This window comes from Arabidopsis thaliana, chromosome 5 (assembly GCF_000001735.4).
Source record: "Arabidopsis thaliana chromosome 5, partial sequence".
In the NCBI taxonomy this organism is placed as follows: Eukaryota; Viridiplantae; Streptophyta; class Magnoliopsida; order Brassicales; family Brassicaceae; genus Arabidopsis; species Arabidopsis thaliana.
This window is the reverse complement of record NC_003076.8, coordinates 18,220,341-18,239,902: the sequence shown is the minus strand read 5'-3', so window position 1 is coordinate 18,239,902 and position 19,562 is coordinate 18,220,341. Positions and strand designations below refer to the sequence as shown.

Here is a 19,562-nt window from a genome sequence, read left to right as displayed (position 1 = left end):
ATATTTTTTACAATTAGAAGTTATATGTTAAATCTTATCAACGTAATAATTTTTTATGCTCAAAACATTGTTTAGTTTTTTTTTTAATTTACTAGAACAACACCTCCAATCAGTTCAATTTAACTCAACTATTTATTGAAAACAAATTAAGAATTGTCGAATAAGAAATGTAGAGTGTCAAGGAGCGTTCTAGGATAATCTTTTAGGATTTAGAGGATTTGAAGTTTACCATGACGTACTTTCTGAAGGGTATTTTTCATTGTCTTAGTGATTCTAGGTATGGGAATAATTTTTATGTTAGACCTATAGCAGCGAATCGTCATCATACTAGGGTTAGTCTCCTGATTGAAGCATCTCTACTAGACTCTGAATTTGAAACTGAATTCGTCTTAGAAAATGATGAGCAGAGCGTACCATGTCAATTAGCTCATTTTAGAATCTCTATATCATGTAAGGAAAAAATATTTAGTTAACAGAATTTTTCCAATGAAAGATGCATTAGCCAACATAACAGATTATAGCATAAAATATTTTTATTATTATAAGCGGTCAAAGTAATAATTTATACGTCACATGAACGTATAGTCAGAATCTAAGACCATTTCCATTAGTAGTCTCTCAAGATAGTTTCTCACTACTAAAATAATTTAGAAAATGAAAAGAGAAGAGAGAGAGTGTAAAAAAATTTTCAAGATAGTTTCTCACTACTAAAATAATTTAGAAAATGAAAAGAGAAGAGAGAGAGTGTAAAAAAATTTTCAAGTGAAAAACTATGAGATAATCTATACAAGTCATCATAACATTTCTCTTATTTTAAATGGTTCAATTTTTTCACTAAAATAAAAATTTAATTAAGTAAATATTAATAATTTTTTTGTTTGAGAAACTTTTTAGGTTTCCGATATACGACCAATTAGACCATTTTTTCAAATACTGATAAGTAGGAAGAAAAGATATGGTCACATTAATATGACAAGGAAGAATTCAGGGGCCTATTAGTAAATTGCATCTCGGGGTTGCCTGGAAAGTGAAAAGATCACAGTCGGAGAAGTAAAGAGCCATGAGATGGAGGTTTTAGCAAAGGGCACAGAGAAATTATGTGCGATGAAACCTTAGAAAATTAGGTGAAGATGGAGGATTCAATCGCCTTATAGTCCTTAATTCTCTGGTAAATATCAATTATTTTGATGAGTTCTCAAGGAAAGAAATTATTTTTGATGAATCTTACATAGCTTTGCATTTTGTCCTTGGGTTTTAGGGTTGGTGTTTGATTCCTCTCTTTGCCTTAGTGTTTAGGGTTTCAGTGATGTTCTCAAGATTTCTGGAAAAACTAGAAAGGATTGCTCAATTCAATATCTTCTCCATTGCTCATCAAAACCACATTTCAAGGTCGAAGCTTTGTCATGTTTATAGTGCAGTGAGATGTTTTCAGAGTGGTAGATTTGTCTGTGGGGATAAATCTTCTTTACGACATTGGTCTCAGTCACCTACACGGGTTTTCGGGAATCGGGTTTCGAGAGCTATGAAGAATGAAGCTCAAAAAGCTCTCTTTGATTACTTGCATTATACTAGAACACTTAGTTTTGTTGATGCAGAGCATATTGGTAAGAATTCACCTCGTTTTGTTTTGGCTTTATTGTCCAAGATTGATGATACTCGAAAGGAGGATATATCCCAGCGTTGACTAAGTTTCTAAGTTACAATTGTTGTAAACGAACTAGTGACTCAGAGAACAAATGTGTAACTTGTGTGTTATTCTCATAGACGATAGAGATCTTAAATAGATCAAGTTACAAAGATAACAAGAATGCAACAGACTGCTAAATAAACGGAACTGAAATGCTAGTCTATCTCCTAATACTTAGGGATGTTATTTGAAAGACAAAACAAAGTCATAAGACTTATTCAAACTGAAACTGAAAGCAACGGACTTTATTCTTCAATCCTTCCCTTAAACTGGAACTCCTTTCCAGTTTACTCTTCTTTCAGACATACTCCCATCTTCTCTCTTAGATACACGAACGTCGCCAACTTAAGTGCCTTTGTCATGCCATCAGCCAACTGCTCGTGTGTAGGACAGAACTTGATTTGCATTACTCCATCATTGACAAGTTCACGCAGGAAATGATACCTGACATGAATGTGTTTGCTCCTTCCGTGCAGTACAGGATTCTTTGAGAGCTTGATAGTAGAGCTGTTATCACAGTACATAACTGTTCCTTCTTCTAGTGTTTCACCGATTTCTTCAAGTACATTTCTCAACCAGATTCCTTGACACGCTCCATGAGCTGCTGCTACAAACTCAGCTTCAGTTGTCGACAACGTTACTATGGCTTGTTTCTTTGACGCCCATGATACTGCTCCTCCTCCCAACATAAACACATAGCCGGAAGTGCTTTTCCTATCATCAATGTCTCCTGCATACTCACTGTCAGAGAAACCAACCAGCTCCTCCTTGTTACCACGCCAATACTAAATTTCAAACCCTGCTGTCCCTTGTACATACCTCAGGATTCTCTTGACTGCCAACATGTGTTGCTCATTTGGATGTTCCATGTATCTACTCACCAAATTCACAGAAGAAATGAGATCTGGTCGAGTTGCAGTTAGGTACCTTAAGCTTCCAACCAGCTGTTTGAATGTTGTTGGATCAACTTCTGCTCCAGCACCTTCCTTTGAAAGCTTGTTTCCAGGAACAATTGGATTTTTGACCGAATTACACCTCTCCATACCAAATCTTTCAAGTATCTCTGCAGCATACTTTTGTTGTTTGATGAAAATTCCTTTGTCATCTTGAATCACTTCCACCCCCAAGAAATATTTCATCAAACCCAAGTCTGTCATAGCAAACTCTTTTGTCATCGACGCCTTAAAGTCAGCTAGCATGGAGTCTGAGTTACCTGTATATATGAGATCATCCACGTACACACTCACAATCAGAACCCCTCCACGCTCTGCTTTGACGAACAAGGTATGCTCACAGTAGCATTTCTTGAACCCCTCCTTAGCAAAATAACTTTCTATTCTGCTGTACCATGCTCTAGGTGCTTGTCTCAGACCATAGAGAGCTTTTCTGAGTTTGTAAACTTTCTCCTCTTCTCCTTCTACTTCAAAGCCCTGTGGTTGTTCGATGTAAACATCTTCATTCAATTCACCATGTAAGAATGCACTTTTGACATCCAGTTGAAACACTTTCCACCCCTTTTGAGCAGCCTTTGCAAGTAGGGTTCTTATAGTATCCCATCTGGCCACAGGAGCAAACACCTCTTCGAAGTCAATTCCTTGCCTCTGGTGGTATCCCTTTGCCACGAGCCTGGCTTTAAACTTGTCTACTTCTCCTTTCTCATTGTATTTGGTTTTCTAAATCCACTTTACTCCAATTACTTTTGCACCTTCAGGCAGCTCTATGATCTCCCAAGTGTTGTTATCTTCTATGGATTTTATCTCCACTTCCATAGCTTTTCTCCATTTCTCATGTTGGGCTGCTTCCTCGAAGCTCTCTGGATCCTCTGCTGCAGTATACAGCGCCATTACCTCATCACCATCAATAACAAACAAGCTTTTTCCTCCTGTTACATAATCCTTCATCCACACAGGTGGCTGTATCGTTCTGCCACTGGTTCCTCTGACTGGAGCTTGTTCGTTTTCTGCAGGTGTATCTGTGACTGCTGCAGGTGTATCAGTGACTGCTGCAGGTTCGTCCTCTTCTGCTTCTCTCTCCTCATTTTCAGCGTTCTCTGCAGTTTTTTCAGAATCAGCATCACTCTCTTCCCATTTAGGTGAGTCTTCTTGCTGATCCTCTTCCCAATTCCACCTTAGTTTCTCATCAAACTGCACATCACGACTGATAATGATCTTCTTTGTCTCAGGGTCATACAGGCGGTATGCTTTTGACTCTTTACTCACTCCCAGCATCACACATTTTCTACTCTTTTCATCCAACTTAATTCTCTTCTCATATGGCACTAGTGCGTACCCTACACACCCAAACACTCTTAGGTGATCGATTGATGGCTTATGCTTGCTCCACATTTCTTCTGGTGTAGCATCTGCAAGAGCTTTAGAGGGACTTCTATTCAATATGTGTACTGCATATTGCACAGCTTCCGGCCAAAATCTCCTTGGTACTGACATCCCAAACAGCATACACCTTGTCATGTTCAACAGGCTCCTGTTTTTCCTCTCTGCAACTCCATTCTGTTGAGGAGTGTATGCTGCAGTGAGTTGTCTTTTAATCCCATGTTCCTTACAGAACTCCTGAAACGCATTAGAGTTGTACTCGCCTTCTCTGTCTGATCTCAAGCATATCAAACTCACTCCGAGTTCCCTCTCTGCAGCCACCTTGAACTCTTTGAACACTCTCAAAGCTTCCGATTTCTCTGACAAGAAATAGGTCCAGCACTTACGACTATAGTCATCAATAAAGTTAATGATGTACCTCTTGCCACCTTCTGATGTGGGAGTTATTGGTCCGCAGATGTCTGTGTGGACCAATTGGAGACCCCGACTTGCTCTCCATGAACTCTTCTTTGGAATGCTAAGCCTGTTCTGTTTTCCCTTCATGCATACATCACACAACTCTGCAGCATTGGTCTTTGTTTGCATAGGCATCCCTATCACCATCTGTTTCTCTGACAAACTCTGCATTCCTCCTTGATTCAGGTGTCCAAGTCGCCTATGCCACAGTTCCTCAACTTTCTCATCTGAAACAGCTTGCAGACAGTTCCCTTCTTCTTTTTCTTTGTCTCCTCTCACTGCTGCCTGTATGACAAACATCCGGTTTTTTGTCATAGTTGAGAACATGAGTAGTCTTCTCTGCTGCTTGTGCCAGATCTCACACACATCATCTTCAATGATGATTCTCAGTCCCTTCTGCTGCAGCTGCCCAACACTCAAGAGATTGTTCTTCAACTTTGGGACATAGTAAACTTTTGTTATCTTTTGTGCTGCCCCATTAATGATGAGTCGGAGACTTCCTCTTCCTTCTACACTCATCTTCCTGTTATCTCCAAGTTTAACACTATGCTTGAATGTTGAGTCAAACTCCACAAACCACTCTCTTGTGCTGCACATGTGATTCGAACACCCCGAATCTAAGAACCAGACCTCATCGTTTCCTGCTCTTTGAATATCAACATGCGCCATGAGCAGAACATCTTCCTCCAGTTCTGCATAATGAGCAGTCTTCTCCCACTCCGGGCATTCGAATTTGAAATGCCCCAGTCTGTGACATTTGTAGCACTCCACTGTTTCTTTGTTGAAGTTTGTGCTACCTCTGCCACGTCCTTGATATCCTCCTCTTCCTTTTCCACGGTTTTGGTGTCCACCACGACCTCTTCCTCCACTAGAATCCCACCTGCCCTCAATCTTAAGTGCACGCTCATCATCTCCATGTCTACTCAGCTTCTGTTCGTGCACTAGTAGTGAGCTCTGCAATGAATCCACTGAGAGTTCTGTGATGTCATTTGACTCCTCAATTGCACACACCACATATGTGTATTTCTCCACCAATGTTCTCAGGATTTTCTCAACAATCTTTGCATCCGGCATGCTCTCACCAAGGTTTCTCATGTCATTTGCCACCACCATCACCTTTGAGAAATACCCATCAATGGTGTCTCCCTCTTTCATTTCTAACACTTCAAAGTTCCTTCGCAGTCTCTGCAGTTGGGCGCTTTGAACCTTCTTGTTCCCCTGGTACTTTGTTTTCATGGACTCCCAAATATCTTTAGCTGTGTCCTTCTTTGCAATCGTCTTCAGAGTTGCCTTGTCGATTGAAGCAAAGAAGTAATTCTTTGCCTTCAAATCTTTGAGCTTACTCTCTGCAAGCTCTGTTCTTTGGGCTCCCGTCAGGATCACGTTTCTCTCTGGCTGCATAACTCCATGCTCAATGAGATCCCACCACTCCTTGGACCTCATGAGATTCTCCATGAGCATTGCCCAGTGTTCGTAATCTCCGTCGAATTTTGGAATGCTCAAACCATCTTTCTCACTCATTTCTTTGAGCGTTTAAGAACAAAAGCTCTGCTACCACTTGTTGTAAACGAACTAGTGACTCAGAGAACAAATGTGTAACTTGTGTGTTATTCTCATAGACGATAGAGATCTTAAATAGATCAAGTTACAAAGATAACAAGAATGCAACAGACTGCTAAATAAACGGAACTGAAATGCTAGTCTATCTCCTAATACTTAGGGATGTTATTTGAAAGACAAACAAAGTCATAAGACTTATTCAAACTGAAACTGAAAGCAACGGACTTTATTCTTCAACAATCCCATCAATGAGTTTGAACCATTTTTCGAGAGTTTGGGTTTGCGTCCATCTGATATTTTGCGTTTCATTCAACGGAATGTGGTGCTTTGAGTGATGGCAGTACCATGTTTGAGAACTTTCATGTTCTTTGCTATTATGGGATTCCCCGTGACAAGATTGGTCGTTTGTATAAGGAAGCAAGAGAGATTTTTGTATACGAGAATGGGGTTTTGGCATCGAAACTTGAACCTTATGAGATCTTGGTTCTTAGAAAGGCTATAGTCATTAAGCTTGTTACTTGTTGCCCGTTGCTTCTGGTTGGTGGCATTGATTGTGAGTTTGTTTCTGTGGTAAATAAGTTGAAGGGATTAAACTTAGGATGCGATTGGCTTGCGCGGTATTTGTCAGTTAGAAAAACATATAACTGGCGCCGGATTCTTGAGACAATGGAGCTCCTTGAGAAGGTGGGGTTTAAAGAGAAGAAGTTGAGTAATCTTTTAAAAGCGTATCCAGATTTGGTAGGTGAAACTTCTGGCAATAAAGCTTATATTATGTTTGAAAAGTTTCATAAAGTTGGACTTCAGATGAATGAAATTGATAAATTACTGATAGACAACTCCGAGATGTTATTAGAGAAATCTGTAAAAAGAATTTTAGAGGCGTTGAAATTCTTGAAATGTATCAGAATAGAAAAGCAGTTTGTCGTTAGGTTTTTACAGTGTCACATGAAGCATATCTGTTCATCCTCTTTGCTAGTACCTAGAGCTGTTTGGAATAGATTGAAAATCAGAAGAGATGAGTTATGTCAGATCATTAAGGAAGAGCCTTTGAGATTGTTCAGTATAGCTTCTAAAACTAATAAAGGTAGAATTGAACTTGATTCACTGGATTCGAGGAATGCAGAGAAGACGACATTCTTGTTGAAGTTAGGGTATGTAGAGAATTCCGATGAGATGGTGAGGGCTCTGAAAAAGTTCCAAGGGAGGGGAGATGAGCTACAGGAGAGATTTGATTGCTTTGTGAAGGCTGGTTTGGACTATAATGTGGTTAGCCAGCTTGTTAAGCGGGCGCCTCATATACTTAACCGGCCGAAAGATATCATAGAAAAGAAGATCATTATGCTAATAGATTATTTGGTTTATCCAATAGAATCCGTGATAGAGTCCCCAACATATTTGTGTTATAGTATGAAGAGAATACATCAGAGATTCACAATGTACATTTGGTTGAGGGAAAGAGATGCAGTAATACCGAGGCTGACACTAGGCACTGTTGTCGGTATTTCTAATACCCTTATTGTGCCATACTTTGTCAATACCCACCCGGAAGGTCCAGCTACTTGGGAAAATATAAAGAAAGCATCTACCTGATTAACTGGTCCGTTCAATGATATAACGTTATCTTCAATCTAGTGCAGATGTCTGTTGATCTATAACATTTTCTCATTGCTTAGCTCACAACCAGTGAAACCTGGAAATTCTCAGTGCGATGGAGAGGATCACAGAATATGTCGATGCATAGTGAAGTATTTCCGCCTGTGGATTTGATTGTACCTCTCTACTCATCAGTATAGATATAGATGCCAACAAACGAACAAGGAAGGACTTCGAGAAAGCTGAAAGAACAAAGGCTCTCCGTAATGTTGAAACGCCACTGAACTCAGTGAAGTGAATTTTAGACTGGACTGAACAGAGTGACAAATTGGAAAGGCACAGTCCTTCGTTGGTACAATATTCTTCTATTGCTTTACGATGTTGGAAAGGCACACTTAACATATAATGCAACTTGAAATGCTTTCTTTGTTGAAGAAGACAGATAGACAGTATTGGTCAGACAAGCCCCTGCCCCGACCCTATGCCAAAGAGAGCAGCTAACATCTACTTACTGGGACATACATGTGACAGTTCTGTTCAGAATGCATTATTACAGGTTGTTTGGAAGAATGGTTTTTGTTCTTTACTCTTAGCCACCAGTAGTCTTATCTTCTGTAATTATGTAAAGAGATAGCTATGATTGACAAATGATCATGTTTTTTCCTGACTTTTTGTGGAGTGTCTTTGTTTGTTTAAGTTTCAGGTATCTGAGAATATCTTGTAGATAACCTAAATATTAGATTTTTGTATTGAAAACAAAAGATTGCGTATAGTTAGAACGTTTTGGGTTAATCAGCACTCCTAATCTTGTACATCTATCTATCCATCTCTCTTTATTGAAACTGAACCTAAAGCATCTGTATAAAATCTGAGTAACATCCATAAAGAAAAAACCCTTTTAACAAAGATATCTAATTACATTTGACTTATGGTGCAGTTTCATGTTGTGTTGTGCAGGTCATCTCTTATGGAAGAAGAAGAAGGAGAAGATGAAGCAGAAAGACAAGACCGCGCAATCTTAGACTCTTTGTCTTTGCTATATGCCTTTTGGACATCATCCTTAAGCTCTCTATATCTCATTCTTTTCAATCTTCTTTCATGTGTAGATCCCTTCTCAAAATGGAAATCGTCGAGGATGTCGTCGTCTATATACTCAGCCATGTACTTATCTAGAACCTCTGAACCATATGGAAAAAACCTTCGACCAGTCTCAACTGCATTGTGAAACGGTAATGAAGTCAGTCAAGAGAAAATGAGCAACATAAGAAGATGAAGGGTAGACTTACAGAGAGCAAGCTTTTTGTTACCTGTTTTCATTAGAGCCACCATACGAGTAAGAAGTCTTTGGGTTTGCATATGAGGAGTTTCGTTTAAATCAACCTGACTCAAGTTTCCGGTTAACCCACTCGAAGGAGGTGACAAACCCGTGAACTCACTTGTACCTTCTACGTTACCAATGTCCATAGCAACTTTAGCTTCCGTTGGAAAGAACAACTGAGCAAGCCCCACTGCAAAAAAGGTAGAAGCTTTAACAAAAATGTAGTAAAGATACAGAAGAATTCAGTAATTTTCAGTCAATTACCTCTCTTTTCTAGGTACAACAGTCTCATCTGGAGATCTTCAGGCATAGAAATGGAACACATTGGTGTATCTAGAACCATGGGGTTCTTCCTGATTTCTCTTTCCAAGATATCGATGCATAACCTGGCTTTACTAGATTCACGCCCTTTAGCTGTTTTGGTATGATAATCCTTTGGATTTGTCAGTCTTCTTAATATATTAACTGCGCTACGTCCGTCAGATGTAAACTCAGATGCATTGGCGCCTTTATCGATAAGCGATATAATGATCGATGGCTCTCTACGCATCGCAGCAAAATGAAGAACCGTGTAACCCCGGGAATTCCTGTAGTTCACATCACCCATATCCAGAGCAAGAATCTCGGCAACAACTTTCGGATCACTATACACAACAGAATAATGCAGACCATTGGCTTGATCTAGAGTGATATCTGACTCAGTCAAAAGAAGCTTCACAAGCTCAACATCATCTGAATCCAAGGCCTTGAGAATTTTACCGATTCTTTCAAGCAATTTCTCCGAAATCTTGGGACTGGTTTCTTCGTCTTGCGGGGATATAAGTCGAAGCTGTTTAATCTTCTCTGCTACTTCGGGAGGAACTTCCTTTTCAATACAGAACCTGTAAAGATCTGACCTCGCCACTCTCTCAATACACTGATCAAGAAGCTGAGTCAACTTACAATTGAAAGCAACCATAAGAATGGGAAGAACATTCTCAACAAGGGTCTTCTCCACAAAGTTACAAAGCCGCCGCTGCAAGCACACAAACCTTTTAGTTCTCATTGAGGTCTATGAATTAAGAAACAAAGAGACCGAAGAAAAAAGAAGACTTTTCACACACCTGAAAAGATGAAACTAGCTCAGGCACTTGGAGAACAGAGGAAGCATACATCAATTGAACAACAAAATCAATGGCAGGTCGACAACAATCATGAGAACAAACTGGATCAACACAAGTCGAAACCTCCAATGGAAAAGGCTTTAATCTCCCAGTATATATATAACTCAAGAAATACAAGAAAGCTTCATGAGCAACAGCTCCATAAGGTAACATCTCTCTCAACTGATACTTTGGTTTCTCAGTTTTCGAAATTTTCTTTTCTTTCTTAAACAAATCTTGGAAAAACTTACTTCTTGCAGCTAAAATGCATCTATGAACACCAACTGGAACACCATCAACAATGATCTCTGCATCACTGTAATCACAATCTGAATTACTAAGAAGCTGCTCAAGATTGGAGCTGAGTTTGGTTAGACTAACAACTTCAGGATTAGAAGCTGAGCTTGATGAGAAGTGATTGGACCCAATAGAACCATAAGAGAAATGAGAAGATGTGAAACTCAAAGATGATGATGGCTCAGTCAAAGTAGCCATTTTCTCTTCTTCTTCTTCTTGTAGAATTATCAATCTTGCATGAAGATCAAGAAGATTACACAAGTCTGAAGATCGGTTTCAGATACAAAAGCCCTAAATTTACATTTCTAACAAGGAATCAACCAAACCCAGAACCAAAAGAGGAAAATTTGTACACTTGGGGATTTGAGTTATGAAACTATTACTCTTACACCTCTGATTCAATGTACCACAAAAAAAAGTCAAAAGGAAAGGAAGAAACTTTGGACAAGGAATCAAACAAAATTGGGAGAGAAAATAAACCCTAAGAGAATCTGACACAACCAAGGATATAGAGATTGAGATCTGCACAATCGTAAGAGATAAGATCAAAGAGAAGGCAAAAGAACCAAATTGAGATGTATCAAAGAGATAAAAAGGAAGAGAATTTAGAGGAAAAGTCAAGAAAGAAAGAGAGGTATATAAAGGATAAATGATGATGAAATTGAGAACAAACAGGACACAACAGGTGCAAGTGATGGTGAAAGAAAGAGACAGCTTCAATGTGAAGGAAGATACAGAGGAAACAAGAGAGTTAATATAATAGTTTTTTTTGTAAATTTAATAATATGAATTAATAAGCATTAGAATTAAAAACATGGTCTAATAAAGTGTATAAAGAAAGACTCAAATGAAAGTTGACAAATAGAAAACAAAGACTAGAAAAATCCGTGTATGATGCCAAAGGTTCTCCGTGTATGACGCCACTCACTAACATTTTCCACATCTTTCTCTAATTTAACAAATCTATGGATAAACACATATTTTTTTTCTCATCAAAATCACTATTTTTATTTGACTGCGATATATCACATCATTAATATATTTTTATTTACATCATATTATTCAATAGTTTTAATTTGTTTCTTAGGTGTAAATAACTTGTAATGATATGCCAATTAATGCCGTCACGAAATAGCATTAAGTCAAGAAGATTAATATTAAGAAATAGCCGTCACTATTGATGACGGAAGGAAGTGACGAAAGCAAATACGAACGGCATATGAATGACGTGGCTTGTGTGTGGATTGCTGCAATGTGATGACGTATTAAACAATTACACTTTCGGAATAGTAGATAAATCATAAAGTAATAGTAGAGATTATAATAGGCAATAGCTATGCCTATAGTGGTCCAAATTTTTATTAAATTTATAATTTTGTGATGACCAAAGTCATTCTTTGTGGCCTAGTTCCAAATTTTAAGACATAAATAACGTTTTGAAATGAATTGAATATAGATATGAGGGACGACAATTTTGTCTTGATTTTTTTTTTTAAAACAAGAAGATTCTTGGCTTCGTAACAAAGTGGTGAAGTCTCTTATGCTAGCATTCTAGTCGCGTCGGAAATTCGACTCTACCTACAAGGCTACAAATACAATCGGTGAAATGCGTTAGCTGACTATTAAAAAAAAAAAAACTCTTTAAGGATAGTCGTTGAATAGTTTATTCATCAAATTTTTATATGAAATAAAATTTAATTAGCATTATTTCGATTGGCAATGATTCCTATGATTAAATTTTCGACTTTCGGTAATGCTATCGAATATAGAATTCTAACTATAAATATATATTTTTAACAAAAAATAACATATAAGTGTAAACTTGGATAGTGACAATGCAACGTCACTAATACAAATCATATTAGTATATTACTTTGACTTAAACTATCAAATATACGCTAAGTTTTGGTCACTAGTGACGCTGCGTTACTTTGGTAAACCATATGTTAATTTGTATCTTTCGTTCACTAAGTATCACTAAATCATATATTAAACCATCAACGTCACTAATACAAATCATATTACTATGGCTTAAATCATCAAATATGCGATAAGTTTTGGTCACTAAATAATTATTTTATGTATTACTTTGGCTAAAACCATCAAATATTAACAAGACAAAAAAAAGTTTCCTACCAATTCGTTATTTAGATCAGAAGTTTTAACCCATTCAAATTTACAAATTTCTTACATAAACTAAGTATAACGATGTAACCCATAAAGCCTTGAACTCACACAAGATTGAGGACATATATATTGGTAGTTATTCAAAATTGTTATATCACTTTATGACTCAAAAACGTAATTTGTTTTGTTGATGTCAATGGATTGATTTCTTTTGTTTTCATGTTTTTTTCTTTTTTTGCCATAAGACCAAAAACTTCAGGCTTTACTTCATGAAAATCCTAACACTTTTCATTTTAGTGGAATATTTAAATTCTTAACAAAAAGACAAAAACAAAACTCATACAAGAGATAAATCATTCTAAAGAGGAGTGTAAACTAGTAAAGCGTGACCTAACACAAGAGATAAAAATCATTCTAAGAGGAATTGGAAACGAAACTTAACTTGATGAAACAATTAAAAAGAAAAATAACAAAACAAAAAGAAAACTCTTAAATTTTCCATAAAAATATATAGTCAATGCCGGCTTAACTATAGGGGCCGATAATATAAACTTATAGGGTACATAACTACATATACATAAATTTATAGGGCACAAAAAAAAAAATCTATACAAGATGGACACAATTTGTTTTTTGTATATACTCAAAAGGCACCTAATGTTTTTGTTAAAAGAAGAAGTATATAAAAAAATTATGATATTAAGGAATATATCTTTTAAATTTGTCCCAAAGCATCTAAAATGTATGAACCTGTATATGATGAACTTTTTTATATTTTGGAAGAGAAAACAACCTTGATGACTCATGTAAATGTATTACTGGAAATAAAAATTGAAGCATCGATCCAATGGGGTGGTGTGTCAGTGTCGGTGATGCTTCCTAGTTCCTGCTGAGAAGCTACGCGGAATATATGGTTTATCATACAAAGTCTCCTTATGTAATTTTTTTATAATATCGAATAATTTGATATAATATCAATTAAAAAAGTTTATATAACATGCGTTTCCACCTTTGATATTTGAGTTTTCGTGTATTAAAAGAGACTTGGCGTGGCTTGGACCGGGTCATATACAACAATGTTTTTTAATCGTGTCAAAATACTCTATGTGAAAAGGTTTGCATAAATAAAGTAAAAATAAAAGGCATACAGAGTTTTGAACAAACTATTTTCTTTGTAAAGAACCAACAATTTGGTAGGAATAAACCGCAGCTACTTGTCAATAACAACATACAACAAGTCAATTTAATGAAACTATTTATGTAAGTAACTAATGAAGCTTTCCCACTTAGTTTTGTTCCGTTCAAATATCATCGATTGTAGATTGCCATCCAATTAGAAGAGTTTATTTGTAGTCTTGTCTCTCGAAGTAGAAGTTAACAGTTGGAGAATGTGTTTGTAAATTGTAGATTTACCCGTACCATTTCACCATTCATTGGTTGTACTCTTTCCTATCGTTTACGACATATACAAACAACTCCATCCGATGTGCTAAGAAACATTGAAAGCAACCGAGATCGGACAGTTCTTGCTCAGATTAAACGTCCATTACAATGAGGATCGAGTTGAAAATGCTGTCACAGAGGACCACTGATAAGATTCTAACGTTTCTTTACTAATGGGCCCGATGCTAACCATTAATGGATCACTGATCAGATTCTAAATTTTTAACCTGAAAGAAAAGAAGATTTCGTCCATAAATGAAAAAAGAATCTAAAGCATATAAGCTCAAACAAAACTCGGCTTACAGAAATTAATGGGCCTGATGCTGTGAGGGGGGTTTCCAATTAGGTCTGGCCCAGCTTTGATAAACCTAGTTTTCATTCGGTAATATACTTGAAAATGGAAAATAAATATAATAATCATTAGCTTGATTATCCAAATTCACAACTAATAACTTTTCTTCTGGTCTGAATCAACAACTGTATCATAGTTCTTTCAAATATATGTTCAGAATTTAGAATCTAATATATTTCTAGTCTTATAGATTAACGAAACTTTATTTTAATCGTGTAACTAACGTTGACTTGTTACCGATACATCCAAAAGCATGAATGAAGCTTAAATCCTTGATCGGCGTGATCCTGGCCATGATGAAATTCCATGGAATGAAGTACACAAAGGGAATATATGATACTACATAAAAAATAATAATGTCAATTATATTTGGCATATCTATATGCATATGAAGTTTAAAATGTTCATTTTAAAGATAAGATTAGATTACATTTCACATAACTATACTTCTAATCTACATTAATATTGACTCGTGTGTCATGCGTTATTTTTTGTTCGTAGATATAAAACGAATAATATCCCATGCATGTCAATATCAACAAGCCGGAACATTATATATAATCCGTATATATATGAGTCATAAACTTCATATGATTTGAGGCAAAATAACACATTATTTTCGTTTACTAACAAAACCAAAATTGAAAAATGGCTACGACTACTCAACACATGAATCAAATCTTCCTCGTACTCCTCCTAATCTCCTTCGCAATCTCTCCGGCGATCTCAACGGTTCCAAAAGAATGCGAGACCGATTCAACAGACTCTTGCATCGATAAAACCAAAGCCTTACCTCTCAAAATTGTAGCAATCGTTGCCATCCTCGTGACAAGCATGATCGGAGTCGCAGCTCCTCTCTTTAGCCGATATGTCACATTCCTGCATCCAGATGGTAAAATCTTTATGATCATTAAGTGTTTTGCATCCGGGATCATCCTAGGAACCGGCTTCATGCATGTTTTGCCCGATTCTTTCGAGATGTTGTCCTCTCCATGTCTTGAAGACAATCCATGGCACAAGTTTCCCTTCACTGGCTTTGTCGCTATGTTGTCCGGTCTTGTAACTCTTGCTATTGACTCTATCGCTACAAGTCTCTACACCAAGAAAGCTGTCGCTGATGACAGCGAAGAAAGGACTACTCCTATGATAATTCAAATCGATCATTTGCCTCTAACAACTAAAGAACGTAGCTCTACATGCTCAAAACAACTATTGCGGTACCGAGTTATCGCCACGGTTAGTTGAGCCTTTATTACAATCTCATTTAGTTGTTTCTTTAACATATGTATACACATACTTCCGAAAACACTATCAATATTAAATATTTTATTCACATATTCAAAAATCTTATGTGTAAAATTAGGTCTTGGAGCTTGGGATAATAGTTCACTCCGTGGTCATTGGACTATCTCTAGGTGCAACCAACGACACATGCACTATTAAAGGCCTTATTGCAGCTCTTTGCTTCCATCAAATGTTCGAAGGGATGGGTCTCGGCGGTTGCATCCTTCAGGTACAATATTTTCTTAATATCCTTTTTTTTATATGTGGTCCAAAACAATACTAAACAAAACCGTAAAAGCTACAAACAACGATTTCAAAATAAAGATAAAATTATTATATATAAGCAAATAGAATCATAATATTTTGTTCTTTATCAAATCTAAAAGAATTGACCATAACACAAACATATAGATTGAAGGATATTAATCTGAATTTTATGTAAATACGCGCAACTTTTGATAAATCTATATATTTTCGATAAAAGAGTGTTGAACATATGATGATAGAAACATATAGAATTTTGAGAAATATATACAAATTCTTTTTGAACAGGCAGAATATACAAATGTGAAGAAATTTGTGATGGCCTTCTTCTTTGCTGTTACAACACCATCATGAATCGCTCTTGGTATAGCCTTGTCGAGCGTTTACAAAGACAACAGTCCAACAGCATTAATCACGGTAGGACTGCTCAATGCTTGTTCTGCAGGATTGCTCATTTATATGGCACTTGTAGATCTTCTAGCCGCAGAGTTTATGGGATCTATGCTCCAAAGAAGCGTCAAGCTTCAGCTTAACTGCTTCGGGGCAGCTTTGCTTGGGTGTGGCGGAATGTCAGTCCTGGCCAAGTGGGCATAAACACATTCACATTATCCTCTCGACTTTTATGAAATATAATTATATTTCAGTTAGCGTAAATAATATATTTTTCTGGATCATAAGTAAAAACCATGTGATTTTCAACCGATTGTGCTTTTGTTTTTATAGTTATATTTTATGTGACTTTGCAGTTGAGTTTATACTTTATCTTGAAATTTTAGGGACATTTCATCTCCTATAACCTATAACCAGTTTTATTGCCAAAATATCAAAAATTTGAGTTTATCCTCGGATTACAAAAAAATAGAGTGAGAATAAGCCAATAAGGTATGATCAAATGGTACCTTTGAGTAAAGTGATATATATGATGTTGTTTCCGAGTGAGGAGAGAGCGAATCCGATAATAACTCATGGCCATAATCATGGTCATGGCGTTACATTAACTACTAAAGATGTTCGTTCTTCACAGTTATTGCGGTACCGTGTCATTGCTATGGTTAGTCTACCAGACTACCTCATAAATAAATATTCCACTTTTAACAAATGTACTTAATTACCATTTTATTTGTTTTTATAAACACATATGATATGTGTTGGAGCTAGGAATTATAGTTCACTCTGTGGTTATTGGGCTATGTCTAGGCGCAACAAATGACACATGCACCATTTAAGGTCTCATTGCGGCTCTTTGCTTCCATCAAATGTTTGAAGGCATGAGTCTCGGAGGTTGCATCCTCCAGGTAACCGGAAACTACATCTTTATTGAGGTGTTTTGATACAATACCAAAAACAATGTACATACTAATACAAGGAAATATAAAAGTACTAATAACCATATTGGTATATAGCTTTGATTATTAATATTCATTATTAATATAATAGTGCCACATTTTGGGTGACAAAAAGAAAAAGAGGTCGGCCCCTTTACATAAACAGCCCATTGGCATTTTATAAAGGCACAAATGACGACACAAATGTACTGAGTAATAATTTACCAAGAATGTATGTTGGAGAATCGTTTTGTCTTACACATCAACCAATTACAACAGCTATACAGGTTTCAGGCTACGAGATAATCTACAAAGATCCACATTTCGAACCAAGGTAGCGCAAATCGTCATCATCAAGCGAGAGAATGAACTTACGCATCTCGTCATCATAAGAAAATCAACAAAATGATAAGACAAGTCATGTATATTTCTGGAACATATTAAATCAACAAAATCAACAAAAGAGGTTTATCCTTGCAAACACCTAAAACATTTTAAAGTACTCTAAACACCTTAACACCAAGAACAATTGTATATCACCACATTTTGTTGTTCACTAACCTAAACCATTTCCAAATCACTTCAAGTGCATAAATTTCAATAACCTACACATAAATTTAATTTGGCTTCTAGAAAATGAATACTTAAATTTTGTTTTAATATAAGTATCATTTTAGCATTTTCACGCGAATTAGGAAATAGTTTAAAACTATTATGTACTTATTACAATAAGTGAGTTTTGAAATTTTGTATCATATTATATTCTATAAATTTGATTACGGATAAAGTAGGAGTTGTGATGAAATTCTCGTGATATATGAATATCAAATCTATGAAGAATCTCACAATAGCTTACTCTGTGTTAGCACTTAGCATTATCGGAAGTTAAAATTTAACGGTAGAAGTTGTTTAAATCAACATTAAATGTAAGATAAGACGTGACATGCATATTTTTAAAGACTATATGGATATGGACGTATGACATTTATATTTGTTTGGTTCACCAAAAACCTATCCAATACTAAATCAATTTAGTAATAATTAGTGTTAATTATTAGGACCAAATTTTGGAATATTCTTAGGGAATAGGGTTTAGTGAAGATGTGAAAGCATGTGAATCATCTAACCAAATATCGATATGTCATCACCAAAAAAAGTTGTTGGACGCATTATATAATCAAGACGAAAATTTGTATAAATATTGGATAGCGACATTGTAACGTTTCTTGGACGCAATCATCGTAAATCGTGAATTCACACATCGTATTCATCGTTCTGCGTTCTGATATGTACTTAAATGGCATATATATTTGAATACATTTATTTTATTATCAAATCTGAAAATTTATGGGGGTCTTTTTTTGTCTATATGCACTGCACAAGATACGACCCCAAATTTTGAAGTTTATTACACGACAAATAATACTAATAGACTTTGAATTGCAATGTCGTTGAAGGTATCAAATTCAGACTATTGCTTTATATGACGTTTTCTTTTCTACTTTTTTATAGTTGGGATAGGGAAATTTGATTCTTCTTAGAAAACAGATTTATATACATTTTTGTTATATTAAACGTCACTAGACATTTTCATTATTAGTGATTGCGACATAATGAAATAACTTTTAGTGGGCAACAGATTTTGGGTGTTAGAATGCAGCATTGAAATTCGAATTTTGAAAGAGCAAAAGAGGACATGACCAAGAAAATTATGAATCTTTTGTTTCTTGATAATATATTGACGACACTTTGAGTAAACATAATTCCCAGCGACACTTTGGGAATTGAGACTTTGAGTAAACATCAAACATAATTTAAAATTTAGGATGTTTATTAATTTAGCTTGTTTCTTAATAACATTTTTAATAATATAGTTAAACATACATAAATAACAAGAAAATCTGACTAGAAATTGTATCAAACCAAAATAACAATAATTTTTAAAAAAATAGTTTCACAAAATAATACAATACCTTACAATGTAATATTTTGAATTTTCCAACTAATGGATAACAAGAAAAATTCTTAGATAAGTTTAATTATTTCATCAATGCTTTTAATATTTTCTAAAATTCAAGGATAATTTTCTTAGGACTGAGAATTTGTTTTTCTATTTTGGTTATATGTGATTGCTTTGGCTAGAGGAGAAGTAAAAGGCCAAGGACAACCTCACATGTTTTGGAGATATTCTTTAAAATTTCTTTCCCACATTCAATTATTATGTCGTCTTTTGCAACTTCCGTTTTTGGCTTCCACTTCTGAAGTTTCCAGGAAAATAACCAAAAGTATATATTTTAAAATAGATATTAATGACGATCAATGACGATAATAATGTTAACAGATTAATTAGACTGATATTTGATTTTCAGATTCTATCTAGA

General features: G+C 35.8%; 3 protein-coding genes and 2 pseudogenes across 7 annotated transcripts; 3 read left to right on the top strand and 2 right to left on the bottom strand.

Annotated features, from left to right (window-relative positions):
* Positions 1 to 996: 996 nt before the first annotated feature.
* Positions 997 to 1,892, top strand: AT5G45115 (transcription termination factor family protein). Of its 2 annotated transcripts, none has more exons than NM_001344588.1 (2): positions 997 to 1,168; positions 1,290 to 1,892. In NM_001344588.1, the coding sequence occupies exon 2, from the start codon at positions 1,307 to 1,309 to the stop codon at positions 1,682 to 1,684; it is 378 nt and encodes a 125-aa protein (NP_001330388.1). In that variant the 5' UTR covers positions 997 to 1,168; positions 1,290 to 1,306; the 3' UTR covers positions 1,685 to 1,892. The 2 variants fall into 2 exon arrangements, with proteins under 2 accessions (NP_001330388.1, NP_001330387.1); NM_001344587.1 differs by having other exon boundaries at positions 1,259 to 1,892.
* Positions 1,893 to 1,974: 82 nt separating this feature from the next.
* On the bottom strand, positions 1,975 to 5,997 carry AT5G45116 (annotated as a pseudogene; the record flags this gene model as incomplete). Its single annotated transcript has 1 exon — positions 1,975 to 5,997.
* A 384-nt stretch (positions 5,998 to 6,381) lies between these two features.
* AT5G45113 (mitochondrial transcription termination factor-related / mTERF-like protein) lies at positions 6,382 to 7,995 on the top strand (the record flags this gene model as incomplete). The annotated part of the gene is made up of 1 exon (NM_148090.2): positions 6,382 to 7,995. One exon carries the CDS (start codon positions 6,382 to 6,384, stop codon positions 7,624 to 7,626), a length of 1,245 nt encoding a protein of 414 aa, NP_680395.1. The 3' UTR covers positions 7,627 to 7,995.
* Positions 7,996 to 8,314: 319 nt separating this feature from the next.
* Positions 8,315 to 11,135, bottom strand: NPR3 (NPR1-like protein 3). Of its 2 annotated transcripts, NM_123879.3 has the most exons (4): positions 10,051 to 11,135; positions 9,212 to 9,962; positions 8,937 to 9,137; positions 8,325 to 8,843 (listed from the first exon to the last, which is right to left on the bottom strand). In NM_123879.3, exons 1-4 carry the CDS (start codon positions 10,582 to 10,584, stop codon positions 8,569 to 8,571), a joined length of 1,761 nt encoding a protein of 586 aa, NP_199324.2. In that variant the 5' UTR covers positions 10,585 to 11,135; the 3' UTR covers positions 8,325 to 8,568. The 2 variants fall into 2 exon arrangements, with proteins under 2 accessions (NP_001330386.1, NP_199324.2); NM_001344586.1 differs by having other exon boundaries at positions 8,315 to 9,137; positions 10,051 to 11,098.
* Positions 11,136 to 14,896: 3,761 nt separating this feature from the next.
* ZIP8 lies at positions 14,897 to 16,624 on the top strand (annotated as a pseudogene). Its single transcript has 3 exons — positions 14,897 to 15,544; positions 15,672 to 15,821; positions 16,145 to 16,624.
* The last annotated feature ends 2,938 nt before the right edge of the window (positions 16,625 to 19,562 follow it).